This window comes from Motacilla alba, chromosome 1 (assembly GCF_015832195.1).
Source record: "Motacilla alba alba isolate MOTALB_02 chromosome 1, Motacilla_alba_V1.0_pri, whole genome shotgun sequence".
NCBI classification, from domain to species: Eukaryota; Metazoa; Chordata; class Aves; order Passeriformes; family Motacillidae; genus Motacilla; species Motacilla alba.
In genome coordinates, this window is record NC_052016.1 from 98561166 (window position 1) to 98575306 (window position 14141).

The following is a 14141-nucleotide window of genomic DNA, read 5'->3' on the forward strand; positions in this document are numbered from 1 at the left end:
TGGATGATGCTGTAAACAAGCTGATATAGCCTGTAATTGAATCACTTTGTACAAGTCAATTATTTCATGTGACTTCAATTAGAAGATTTTCAGTATCCCATTGGTAGATGATGTTTATTTTTGACCCCTACCTCAATTTCTATCACATTACACCACTGAGAACAGAAGCTCCCTTCCATGTAAGATAAGTCGCAAACCAACGAGCAGCACTCATTAGCCAATAATCTCAACATGCCACAAGTCAGGCAGAGATGGGTTGTGTACATTTGTTAATCTACCTGACAGCCACAAGACATACCGCTGGTGATTTTAAGAGGAAAAACAAGGACAAAAAGGATGGTACCAGCACAGATGCACACTGGTAATCCTCGTTATTTGTGAATTCCAGGTTTTCTAGGGTCCCTTTGCACAGCTCTCTTTGTGGCATATGCAATACAAGGGAAACCCCTTGCGCAGTGGGGAAGAGAGATGATGAAGGTTGTGCCCATGGCAGAAGAATACTGTAAGAAGACCATTCGTCACATGGCAGGTACTGAGTCTGGATCAAATGTTTATTTTCTTAAAGCTATCTTTAGCTGAAAGGCATTGAAGAAATGTCACTCCCTAGTCTTTACATCTTGCTGCTTTCCCCTGTCTCCTCTCTCCAGAGGTTGTCTTCCCACTTTCTCTGCTTGGAGAAGTAAGCTCTTCACAGGTGGTGGCACCTTCTTCTACCACCAGTCAGTTGCCTGGTGTATTGGTGGCAAAAATACAAAGCAAAATAGCAATGACCATGCCCTACTGCACAGTTTTATTTTTAGGGAATCTTCAGAGATTGCTGGGCAGGGGGGAGGAAGGAAATTATATTTAGCAGGTCATTAGGCAAACTGACTGCTGAGATTAATTATTCAGCTGCCTTCCATCAGTTAGTGCAGTTCAACATCTTCCTTAAGGAAAACCACTGACACTCCTCATCCTGCCAGGAAAATTTCACCTGCAGGTGCCTTCTGACCAAGAGTTAGCTTTTGACCACAATTCAGATTTGACTTGTTGCTTTTCTGAACAAATATTTAAGATAAAACCTGTCGTATGCTTGTTTTAAACAACTGTCACCCAACTACTGAACTCGATACTGCACTTTATTATTGCTATGCATGTGGTCTTTGGGGCAAAGGTTCTTTAGTCCCCCCTTGCCAGGGAGCAATGTTTGTCATGGCGAGACCTGCCACGGACAGACGAGTATCACTACATTGAAACATCAAGGTTAGAGATTAAGGGACAGCTGTTGAGAAAGATTGAATTCTATAGATATCTTTACTCAAGAGCACTCAGAAATTAAAATTTTCCCCTGAAGAAAAGCTGCTGCTTCAAAATCTGAAAGGAGCCCCAGGAAGGCTTTCTGAAAGACCCTGCGTTTTCATCTGTGCCTCATTGCACACCAGGATTTTTTTAGCAGAGACCCATGAGGAGCAGGTGCAGGATTAATGTGATTGAGCTTCTCTCTGAGTGGCTTTGCAGCAGGTCCCTGTCACTCCACTCGAGCAAGACCCCTCGTGTGGAGGTATGTGTGCTGGGCTCCTGAGGCATGCCCTCCAGCCAGTGCCCGTATTGTTGAGCTTCGTCCTATTTTGGTAACGGGAAAAGTGTCCTGCATTAAAGTTAAGCTCCTTGGCTGCTGAGATGTGCTGCAAAGAAATCCTGCCAAACAGAGTCCTCCAGTTTTAGAAAATCCTATTTTAGCTATATTATGCCCATGGATAACAAACAGAGAGTTTGTTACCCATGTCACAGAGAGTTCGACTCTACACCCCTCTCTGATATCCAGTTGCAATTATTGGCCAAATGGTTCCATGGACCTGAATGTGACCATCACCTCAGCTGGGCTCAAGGGATGGTGCAGAGCCTTGCTAGGGTTAGTGGCATGGGATTCTGACCATGCTACAGGTCCACCCAACAAAAATCTCCTTCACCTGCTTGATCCCTCTATTTCTGAAACTGTGGAACAAGCACCTTGCTTGTTAAGGTGCTACATAGAAAATATTTAGTTTTGAGGCATTTATGGTTTATTGTCATGGGGGAATTAGGGGAAAAACCCTCACAAACAAACAAACAAACAAAAAGCCAACAAAAAAGAAAGAGACGGATCAGGTCATCCACATTTCCAAAAACTGTCATAACAAGCTGTTGTAGTGGGTGTCGATGGTTTACATTTGCTTTGCTTACATTTGTGTTCCTCTAGATGCCATATATACATCTGGATGCTCTCCTTGGCCTGATGGCTGTAAATGCCCTTTCACTCTGTTTTTGTAAACACCTCCCTTTTTTAGGGTTCTGGTGAACGGTTTCTTTGGAATGAGGCCAAGCTGGTTCATAGACTCAGAAAAAGGGCAGCTGGGCATTTCCAGGTGTCTCGGGCACGTGGTTGAATGCTCATCAGTGGCTGGGGCTGGGGCACTGGCAGCTGACAACCTTGTGAAAGTATCAGGTCCTACGAGGCAGCTTGGATTTTTACAAAAAAGCCCCCTAAAGATCTTAATTGCCAAACAGAGTCACCACTGTGGCATTTTAGGAAAAGAAGGAAAATCAGATTACATCTTTCAGGTGAATGGTTTGGTTGTGCTTTGTGCGTGCTTCTCAGCCACTTGCAGCACACACCACTGAACAGCCAAGCAGGAGAGAGACAGGGAAAAAGTGGGAATGTTAAATTTTATTTTGCACCCATAGTCCCATCCCAAATTGCTAGTTTGCCTTGGCACACTTAGCCATGCAGGCCACCTCACTGTTCTCTAACTCCTGACCCACCTCAGCTTGCCAGGCAGGGCTTCCCTCAGTTCTCAGTTCTGCAGGCAGGTGCATGTGTATGTGCTTCACAGTCCAGTGTGGCTGACCTAGATGCCTTTTTAAGCCTCTATAAAAAGGGTGAACCACAGCATTGGCTTGAAAATAAACTAAATTTAATAAGTTTATTTACATGGGGAACATTGAGCATGATTAGAGATCACTTCCCAAAGTGACAGAAAAAAAGGAGACAGAAACATTGTTATTAAAAAAGGCTTATTTCTATGGGCATAGGTAGTAGATGTGTGTGTTATTTATCCCTTTGCTACATTTGATATGTATTACAATATATGCAAACGAGAATTTTGGACTTTCCTATCTGTTTTTTCCTGAATGATCACACAATAAATGCAACAAAAATAGAACAGAGATACTGGAGAATTTATGCAATTAAAAATTGATAACTGAGGTAGGTGGCAAATTGTATTAAGAATGTGGAAGCATTTTTAGATATTCTTTAATCACAAAAAGGAATAAAAACTGACAAAGAATTGATTATTTTCTTTTTGTTGACTCTTTTCCTTGGAGTGCTCTTCAGTAAATTCTTGTAAAATTTCATCTTGATATATATTAAATTACATTAAAATATCACAAAATTCTGAAAGTATTTTCTTCATTGCATCCTCTGTTTTCATTTAGAAGTCTCACTCCACACATACTTAGTATCTATGCATTACTGTAAAATACCTGGGGTTTCATGTCAGTCAGAACTGTCACTATCCTAAAATATGTTAAAGTAGAACTGAAAATGTTCTTGAAATTAAACACTACATCATTAATTTCTTTTGCCTTCAGAATATCAAGAGCACTGGTTTTACTTTGAAGCCAAGTGGCAGTTTTATTTGGAGGAAAGAGAAATCAATGAGGAAAATCAGAATCAACCTGTCTTTCCAGCAAACTATGATGCAGAGGAGAGAGAAAAGGTAACTGCAACTTCCAAAAGTTCTTGGGATGGCTCTGAACCAACAGAGGTATTTTCAAAGAGACACACCACTATTTTTCAACTGATGAGAGTGCCAGAGTAGTCAGGATTTTTATTTTTTTAAATTTATTTTATTTTATTTTAAGATAGAAAGAAATAACTCTCATCCTTGACTCCAGTACATGTTAGCTTAAAAAAAACCAGTTACCACCAGTCCTGGGTTTGCTGCACTGGGAGAAGACAGTGCAGAGAGGCAGGCTTAATGGTCTGGTACCCAGAGCAGGGACAAAATATGGGCCATGGCTGACTGAGGGTGGAAAAGGCAAATGTCCTGCTGGGGCTCTCATTAAAGCCTAACGGAGCTGTGGCCGGAGTCTGACAAAAATACCCCCAGGTATTAGAGGCTGGATTTGGTCATGTTTAGTGGAGGGTGTCCGAATTCATGCCAGGGGATTGGAACTCAGTGGTCTTTAAAGGTCTCTTCCAATCCAAACCAGTCAATGATTTTTTGGTTCTTTGAGCAGAAGACAGACATCCCAAGTGATTGATTCGCTGCCAACCTGGGCTGTGCCAAGTTAGTTTTAAGTGTCTTGAGAGATGGTGTTTCACCACATTCCATGAGATACTATTTTATAATGTACATGATCTTTTCTTTGCTGGTTATATCCTCTTAACTCGAGAGAAATAATGTGTCTCCTTCCCTGCTGTTTACAGCTATCTGATCTGGGCTGGCACCCCTCAAAGCTCTCCACTTAGCAGCTAAGCAATAAATATGTGGTTCTTGACACTTTTTGCCATAAATCAATCCCTTTTTTCCAGATTATGTAAGTATAGTTCTATGCTTACAAGTCACTTTGTGTATTTTAGGTGATTATCTGTGCAGTGAAAGATGCCTATGGAAGTCCAATTGACTGTGGATAATAAGAAATTGCTCACTGTAAATATAAACAATATTCCCTTCCAGGTTTATACTAATCCAGTGCCATGAATTTGCTACTAGTTTTATATTCCTTCCAGTACTACTGCAGTCTCTGCAAAGCTTTAGGAGAGATTAAAGCAAACAGTAATTTCCCATGATCATTTGAAGAGAGAACTGTATGAATTTCTAATGCAGAAGCAAAATTTACCTTCATTACCCTAGCCCAACTATTTTGGCCTACTGAGCTATGTATTTTGACAAGAAAGGAAAAATGAACAAGAAAGGAAAAATGGTGATTGACCCTCAAACTCCCCCACCAGGCAGAGATCATAGCCTGGCACAAGTCAAGACTCTTCTTTAGTGTGCTAACAGCCATGGAAAGAATAGATGAGGAGAAGGTAACCATTCTGCCTGCCTTTTTCCCAGGAGTGCCCTCCCTTTGCCTTCCCTCCGGACTAGCTGTCCCCTTGTGTTTGGGAATACAGCCAGTTGCCTTTCCACATGCAGTTAATAGAGCACCAGTATTTGGCACAACTCTTGCCCACAGATGTTCCTGCTTGGCCAGGTGCACCTTTCTGCCAGCTGTATGTGAAAGTGAAGCCCTCAAATGTGGCTTCGATTGATCCAAGCATGTTTCAAAGGCAATTTCCCTCCCAAAAAGAAATCACAGCCTGAAATGCTTAACAGCAAAGGCCACATTCTCTATAAGCTGGTATATATAATTTTTCAGTGATATGCCTTTGGAAGATGTTAGATACCCAGTGAATGGACAGACATTGCTCAACACGTGGGATCAGCCTTGGTTCTGCAAACAAAATACTCACCTGACTCACTTTCCCATGATGGACACAATGTGCTACAAAACAAGGCAGGAACAAGACCAAAGTCATCCAGGACAATTAGACTATAAGGACCTTGTTTCCTTAAGATGGAGTTGCTTAAACCAGCAGGGAGAAAGAATTCAGAAAGGAGGGAGGAAAAAAACAATGGAAAAGGAGTGCTAGCCAACAGGGGGTTGCCAACAGGCTAGCTTCTGAAGGGTGGGGAAGTCAGAGGCAGCTGTAATTACTGGTGGCAGGGGTTGACAGCGAGGAGGGGACATGTGAATTACCTCCTGCGCTTGGCAGCAGCTCAGTGCTTTCAGCAGGAGAGTGCATGCTAACACCCCATCCAAGTCCTGGGTCCTTGCTGGCCCACCCAAGGGAAGCTGGGCTGGTGCCACAGCACAGCACAGGGCTGCACAAGGGCGCTGGAGCTGAAAGGAGAATGAAGCAGTTTGGGAAGCGCTGCCTTGGGGCAGCTAAGTCCTGCCAGGTTCAGTCCCAGGACAGCTATCTGCAATGTAAAGCTGTTTCAGCAAGGCAAGATGACATTGGACATGTGCAGAGAATCAGGGATGAGGAGAAATAACTGGGGTGACACTTGAGCAGCCTGGCTGCACACCCAGAATAGCCCCCCTGCCATTGGGAGCATTGAAAGTCTGTCATAAAGGCATAGATAATATCTCTAAATTGTCAAAAAAAAAAAAAAAAAGAAAGAAAGAAACATGGAGTGAAGCTGCAGTCCAACTGTGCCATGTTTGATGTATGCGTAGATAAACCACACCAAGTATGAAATAGCTCAGGTGAAAGTGAATAGGGAGAAATGCCACCCCTTCATACATGATGCAGCAGCCAAGAGCCAGCCAACCAGCAACATCCAACTTGCCATAATGTAAGATAAACTTCAGGAAATAAAGCTACCCATTTCTCAATAGGACGATATTTTCTAAGTATACATTTATTCGTATTGAGATAATTTGGGGATTTGGGGCTGGAAGTATCTGCTCTAGAGAAAACCCAGTTTTCCTTTGCAAATCTCCAAACTGGGTTTGGAGTTCTTTCTTCTGCCTTCTTCTCCTGGGGAAGAACTGTTTTCTACATTTGCAAATTATTTTCCCTTTTGTCCAACAACTGCTTTTAGAAGAGGAGAGAAAAGGCTTGGCAAGAAAAAGACAAAGAAAGGGGCTTGAATTACATAATCTGAAACTAAGGCCCTAAAGAAATTATTGGATCAGAACATTTTCACCCCCCATGAAAATCTGGCTAATTGAAATGCGTGCAAACGTGTGACAAGAGGAGTTGAGAATATTCCCAGAGGCAGTAATGACAAAGTATGTCCTTACCAACCGTAATTTTTTATATGATAAGGAATTTCTAGGATGAAAACTTGAAATCTGTCTTGATCTTCTTTTTGGCATTTCTGGCTTGCTTAAACCAGCCTCATGGCCTGGTGCAATAAGCTGGAGTGCAGGTTTCTACCGGCACCTCAGGCATCACCTGGGGATGCAGGACTGCTGGAGCCACCGCTGTGGCTAGTCCCACGCCGCACCAGAGGAGCCACAGCACGGCCTCTGCTGCCCTTTCCCAGCCCAACGAGCTATTCCCACTCAGCAGGGGCTGGTGGCCGTGCCCCACACCTGCAGCTCCTGTGCCCTGCCCTGACAGAGCTGTCTCTCCCACAGACGTACCGGCGCTGGAGCTCCGAAGGCCGGGGGGGACGACGAGGCCACGACGCCCCCATGATCGCGTACGACGCCCTGATGGGCTGCGGTGGGGACTGGACTGAGCTCTGCAACCGCTCCATGTTCCACGGAGGTGAGGGTCCCCTGTGCCTCCCACCCCTGCTCCCTCGCCAGGGCCAGCATAGAGCCCTCCTGGCTGTCAACTCCCTCTGTTGGCCAATCTGCCATGTTGTCTGTAACATTCTCACCTCTGGTTTTAGCCTCTAAACCCCATTCTTCTGGCAGCAGCTGCCACACAAGCCATTCACAGCGCTTTTCAAATGCTGCTCCATCTACATCTCATGGTTCTGCCAGACGTACATGAGGAGTAAGTCCAGTACAGCTTTCTAAAAGGTTGGCAGATCCTGACAGAACATGAGCACCTTTGGCAAAACAACCTTTTAGCTGCGTGTAATGAAACCAAGTTAGGGAGAAAAATAATACAGCACCCAAACAAGTGCCAGTCAAATAAAATCCAGCACTTGGAGGCACACAATTAAGTACTTCTACAGCTTTGTGAGAGGGAACTTTATCATTAGCAGACTCATCTTGCTGGGGTTTTGGGAAGGCCAGCATAGCTGGGGGGTAGGACCCCAGCGCTGAATCATCCGCTCCTTCCCTCGGTGGTGTGAGCCCTTTGCAGAGGCTCTGGGTGTCTCACCTGCCCCAACACAGTGGTGAGAGCTCACAGTCCCCCACTGCAGACCCTGGCAGGCACGAGCCCACAGGCACTGCACGCACAGAGCACCAACGCTCCTCAGCAAGGCTGGGTGTTTTAGAGCCTGCACTGTGCTGTGCCGTGCTGTGCAGAGGGAAGAGACACTCCAGTCCAGAACCTTTGTTGTGTAGTAGACACCCCTGGAACTATTATTCCCTCCTTTGTCCTTAGCAATGGCTAGCTGCCTGCAAGAGCTGCTGTGCTGGGGTAGATTTTCCCAAAACCAAGTGAGCCCCCAGCCCAGGAGTGCACACCACAGTGGCATCTCCATGTGCTTGCCTTGGTATCACTCTCTTGCTTTAGGCATCCTTAGCCTTTAGGACCGACCCAACACGCCCCCACTGCAGTCCATATGCAGGAATACGTGTGGAACGCTCCCTCCATCAGTGTGGAATGCTCCCTCCATCAGTGTGGAATGCTCCCTCCTCCACGCAGGGCAGTTTTTGGCCGTGTGCGAAGGTGACACTAAGAGACCACTGCAATTGTGTTTAAACCTGCAGGGGAGAGCGCGGCGACGGGCTCCATCGCCGGCTGCCTGTTCGGCCTGGTTTACGGCCTGAGCAAGGTGCCCAAGGGCTTGTACCAGGACCTGGAACAAAGGGAGAGGCTCGAGTTCTTGGGCGAGAATCTTTACCGACTATCCATGGAGGAAAAGTAAAGCAGTTTCTGCCATTTTCTCTTTCTCTAAAAATTCTATCAAACCCTGTAGATATCTGACTGGCATTCATAGTGAAGGAAGTAACCCTGAGTTAGTCTGAAGAGCTCTATGTACATTGCGTGCAAGTGAAGATAGCTGAGTTATTAGACTGATTAGATTCATTAGACTGATTAGATATACGTGATATTTGTGGGTTTTTTACAAATGAAGGGATTTCTAAATATAAGGAGTGCTGCTTAAAAGTCAAATGGCAAAAGATAAATAAAACATGTTTTGACTGATTTCAGTCTAACTTGCTATAATACCACTTCCTAAACAGCTGTTTCCAGTAATTACACATATGAATTAATTTTCAGAACTAATGCTTTCTTGCAAAACTAATGGTAGTACCCACTCACGGGGATATTCTCTGTATATTTGACAATCCTTTCACCACTGTGTCCCTCCTTGTTCTCAAATCTAATGTGTCTGTGACACTTGTAAACCTAATGTCTCATGGATTAGCTTTTAATGAATCACTGATCCCTGTATCAGCACTGTGGTGTAAGGTATTGTTACATTAGAAGCTTCCAGAAAAGGAAAAGCCAACACTAAAAATACCTCCAAGGAACAAGCAAAGCATCAGTGTGTCTAAAATTTCTGATCAATGTGTCTAAAATTTCTGAATTATGTTTTTATTCTTCTTCAGTCTTCAGAACAAAAGTTTTTCTAAAATATAACTGGCTGAAATATTTGTAAATAAATTAATCTTGCACTATTTTCTAAGTATCAGTCTTTATTTTTAGATTGAACAGATTATATGTTGCTGTATCAGTATCAGAATTTTTGGCTGAGGTCTTCAAGCAGTTGTAATAGGTCAACAGTTAGGCTGTGATACATTTCACAAGTCTGAGCACCATGAAAACCCCAAGAAGAAAAAAGTCACAACTGCTTTACCTTTTTTTGATTTTTTTCCCTCCTTCATTTTATTATCTTTTGCTCTTTTTTGCCTTTCCTTGCCTGGCTTCATCTCACCTTTCCTCTCCAAGTTATTTTTCAACATTTCTTTTTTTTCTTTTTTCTTTTTTCTTTTTTCTTTTTTCTTTTTTTCTTTTTTCTTTTTTCTTTTTTTTCTTCCTTTTTAATTTTTAAATTTTTTTGTCCTTTTTTATTCCTTTTCTCTTTTCCTTTCCCCCCCCCTTCTCATTTTCCCTTCTTCTTTTATTTTCTCATTTTTCAAGAAAACCAGAAAACTACGCTTGGGTTAGAAGTTGCATACCACAAACAAAGCAAACAGTAGGCTTGATAAAGGAGATCCTAATGCCCCCAAAGAGCAGCACAGGCACAAATCTGGAATCCTCAATGAAATAACACAGAAGTGAGCTCAAAATTTGTTCCCACATTTAACCTCTTGTTTTACTTTAGAAGTTCAGAAAGTGAGGTCTACATAATACTTTCTAATTTCCACCATGTGTGATTGCCTACGTGGTGTTGGTTTCTCCTGTCTTTCTCCAGCTGCTGAACTGTGTTTTAAAAAGATAGCTAAAAATACATGAGTACTTTCCTACGCCTTTTTCCGTGTAAGCCCTTGCTGGAATCATCACTGGGATGTTTTGTGGCAGACACAGGAGCAGGTGATGCCTGTCAGTAGGAATAGCGGCCTGCATGACAATGTCCGTATGGGAAGGTTTTCCGTACTCCGCGTTACCTCTCGCTCTGTTGTTGTAGCATGTTTTCTCTCGGCAGCTTCGCAAGGTGCTTTCTCGTTTGCTTTGGAGATGTGTTAAACCAAAGGCAGCAATTGTGTCAGTAGCTTTTGGTGCCAGAGAATACCAAGACTTTCTGAAAACATTGCTTCTAGTTTAGGATGCCTCTAGCACTCCTGTAATAAATTCAGCAATAGAGAAGAGAGAAGAACATATTCTGCATAAGGTAGGACTTTTTCTAGTACTTTGGCTTTTCTTCTTCCTTTAGGAAAAAAATAATCACTGACAAACATTAAGGGGATTAATAACTTTTCCCACTTTACCTTCTATCCAACCTGGGCAAGACCAAGTTTTGTTTCAGAGATCAGTAAGAGAATCTCATTGAAAAAAAAGGACTGAACCTATAAAGCACCATTTCTGCAGCTGTTGGCGTGAGCAGTGCCTTGGTCATCATTTCACTGAACACACTCAAAAGGCCTACGCATCGTTTTGAGTGGGCACAGCTGCTCCTGGTTGTCTTCCTTATCTAGGGGCAGGTTGTTGGACCAAACGCCACACAGAGACAGGTAGGAATGTCCAGGGATGAGGGAGGCCATGAGATGCAGCACTTTGCACACTCCAGCTCATGGCCATTTCCCCAGACCCTATCAACAGTAAGGCTGACCAATCTCATTGATCTCCGACAGCTTTTGCAGGACAGTGTTTTTCAATTTGTTTCTTGTTTTTTGATGAGGCCTCCATAGTGCTGTTTCCTTCTGCCCATGCCACTGTCCCTGCAACAGCCAGTCCTTTGGGCTGCCAGAGTGCCTAAAATGGTGATCAGATATTTAACATGAAATTCAGGATCAGGAGACAGGGCCTTCTCTTTTCCATGCCAGAGACACTAAACCAGAAAATCCTAAAACTGTTTGCTTTTAGCAAATGCCATGGGATGCCACCACGCCCTGCTACTCAGCAGCATCTGGACCCCTAACTGAATGGAAAGGCTGGAGGGCACCGGTGCAGGAGGCAGCGGGCAGGTCTGGGAGAAAGTGCCAGCTCAGCTCTCCTCTGCCCATGACACAGGAGTATCCACTGCAGAGGTTTCTCTGGGACAGGCCGGCCAGCGGGATAGGGTTGCACTGCTGCCCATTAGCATATTAGGCTGTTACCACTCTGATGCTGCCTGTGATAAGTGTCCCCAAAGAACCTATAAATAAGTAACTAAGCAGCCTGTCTTATGTGTCTTAATTATTTGTGGGGCAAGAGGACAGGAAAATTTTGAAGGTGGTCTTGCCTCCTCTACAGGTCCAACTAGTCTGTCCTCCAGACACTGAAAACCATGAAGCAGCATAAACCAGCTTCCATAACCAGCAGCACATTGAGGCATATCCCAGTCATTAAAAAGAGTGGAAACCAACGTCTCCAGGGGAAGAGAGGGGTGAGGGAGATAAAGCACGTTAGGCCATTTTGCAGGATCCGTGACGAGCCCAAGTATCTGCCGTATCATATGGCATAGCTCACAGTGCTGGGAAGTGAATTCTGCTGGCATGGGGTTCCCCTGCGCATGGGGACTACCTGTCTGGATACTCCCAATGGAATTAGAATTGACTGTAGTTGATATAGAGTCATATCAACTACAGTTGATAGATGACATAGTTTCATTGATAGATGACATAGCTTAAGAACAGCAGGATGCAACTTGGGAAAAGACAGTAAGGAAAAATTAGGGATGATGACTTAGCCTGTTGAGAATGGCGGTCATGCTCCCAAACATGAGAAGTCTCTTACTTAGGCCTCCTTCCTTGAGGGGAAACCATGGTGTTTCCCAAACACTAGGATAAGGCAGACTCACCATTTTCTGTGGTGGTCTCAGAATTCAGTGTCATTGTACCACTGCCCTGGCACAAAATGCATTTTAGATTTACATGGTCACGATGGTCATTTGCAGGTGACGTCTCCTTGGAAGAACTGCAGATGCCCTAAATAGGTGCCATAGCTGTTTGTTCATTTTCTGCTGCTGGCTGGTGAATATGGATCAAACACTCAACCCATGCAACAGGTCTTGGTACTTAAGGCAATGCAGTATTCCCACAAATGCTACATTTCAGATGATATCCCATAATAACACTCTAACATGGGAAAGGAAATCCCTGAATAGAGCTCACTCATAGTTTATTTTAACGAAGCTGTTTGAATTTCATAGCTCATATGTGATTACTTACTGTGAATATTCCTAGCAGAGAGGGTCTGATCTCCTTTCTTTCACAATCAATAGTAGTTTGGCTATGCTGAAAGCAAGACTAGTCTGTATTTTGCTCTGGCCATTTATAGCAATCAAAGCAGTCCAGAAGGGAGGGGTAAGCAGGGCATCTGGTTCCACTGCTGTTCTGAGAGATCAGAGATGATCCTGAAGCACATTGGTTGACGGCCCCACATGTTTTTCTGAATACACCAGACACTAGTTAGGGAGGAGAGGGATGGCAGTTAGAATATCAACAGACTTGCAAGGAGAGGGAATGAACCTGGATATTTTTAGCCAATTATATTCTGAATTTTGGTTCTTTCTTTATTCTAAAAATTCCAGTAGTTGGGATGAATGGGCTTCTTGGTGTAACATAGAAGCTTTGCCTCTTTGGTTGTGGTCAATTTGGTAAGGGAAAGGGTGGATGACACCACCTGTGCTATGCTGAAACGTGCTTATTCCCTATCAAAACCTATGAGGTATTGTTTGTCACATTAGACATGGGTCAGTTGTCAGGCTTTTTTCTTTTATTGGCCTTTAAAAATACCTACAAAGTCATTATAAATAGATCTTCTTCCATTCAAGATGGCAAATGCAACTGAGGGATGTAATTTTCAATATGTGCACTTGAAATGCAGCCAAGTGGAATCTAAATATCACAACCCAACTGGACAAGGACCAGCCCTTCACTTTGCAAACAGCCTCCATAATATTGCAGTGGGGGGCCGGGTCCAGTTTCCTTCAGAGACCATGGTGTGCCAGTTGCTGGGGCACAGCTGGGCCTTCCCCAGCTTTCCGAGCTTGACACTCCCTAAAGGATAACTCTCTTTGCAGCCTTTCTTCATTTTCTACATGTGGACTTAATTTAAAGAATTTTTTTTTCCACTTCTGGTCATAAAAATTAATCCCCTGTGGGCATGCAGGCTGCATTCTGTGCACGAAGATATTTCACTGCACGGTGAAGTAACCTTCCAGATTTTCATGGTGTTGGAAAGCTGACACCTCTTGATTTTTCCCTCCTAGACCTATCTATTGTTATTGACTTCAAGCTCCAGCTTTTGTGCTGAGTTCAGTATTTTATTTAGTAACTGATCCACAGCAATTAAAGCATTGCCTAAATCCTCAGCTGTCCAAGGGCCTGATTCTTCAAACAAGCAAAGGTCCAACATACCGACCTTCTTCCTCCAGATTAAAAGAGGTTGTAGTGAAGGGACATTGCCAGGGTTGTTGTTGTGGTGATAGCCTTCACAAAGCAGATTTAAGAGCATAGTCCTGTTGTGGGATTTGAATGCTATCAAAAAGCAAATAACAGCAACCCTGTTATGGTATTTTTCTGGAGATGTATCTACTGACTTCTAACCTACACCAGTAGCAGAAACCGTCAGTGGCACATTTGGGCCCCTCAGCCTTGATATTTTGTTTTAATGATTATAAACCAGAGACAGAACCATGGTTTTATGCTAACTGCAATTTCATCATATTTATCTTTACCTACACTTTACCTAGCAGGAAAGGAAAATACCTTCAGTGTTGCCCTCACTTTAGGACATGGTAATTATAAATGAGGGATTAGTGGCACAGAGGAGATGCAGTGACCCTGACTAGCATTGCTTGCTTCCCTAAGTGCTTCCACTGCCCACAAAACACAGAAGAAAG

At 43.6% G+C, this 14141-nt stretch overlaps 1 protein-coding gene across 6 annotated transcripts in view; it reads left to right on the top strand.

Moving 5' to 3' along the window:
* ADPRHL1 (ADP-ribosylhydrolase like 1) overlaps positions 1–14141 on the top strand; it is a 36885-nt gene that overhangs the window by 11792 nt on the left and 10952 nt on the right. For 2 of the 6 annotated variants that reach the window (XM_038159781.1, XM_038159789.1), the window contains exons 4-7: positions 389–529; positions 3613–3740; positions 7162–7294; positions 8419–8572. In XM_038159781.1, the coding sequence (XP_038015709.1) occupies positions 389–529; positions 3613–3740; positions 7162–7294; positions 8419–8572 (556 nt within the window). Of the gene's footprint in view, positions 1–388; positions 530–3612; positions 3741–7161; positions 7295–8418; positions 9334–10301; positions 12309–14141 lie in introns of those variants that run through there. The other 4 variants (XM_038159806.1, XM_038159817.1, XM_038159801.1 and 1 more) reach the window with 4 other exon arrangements.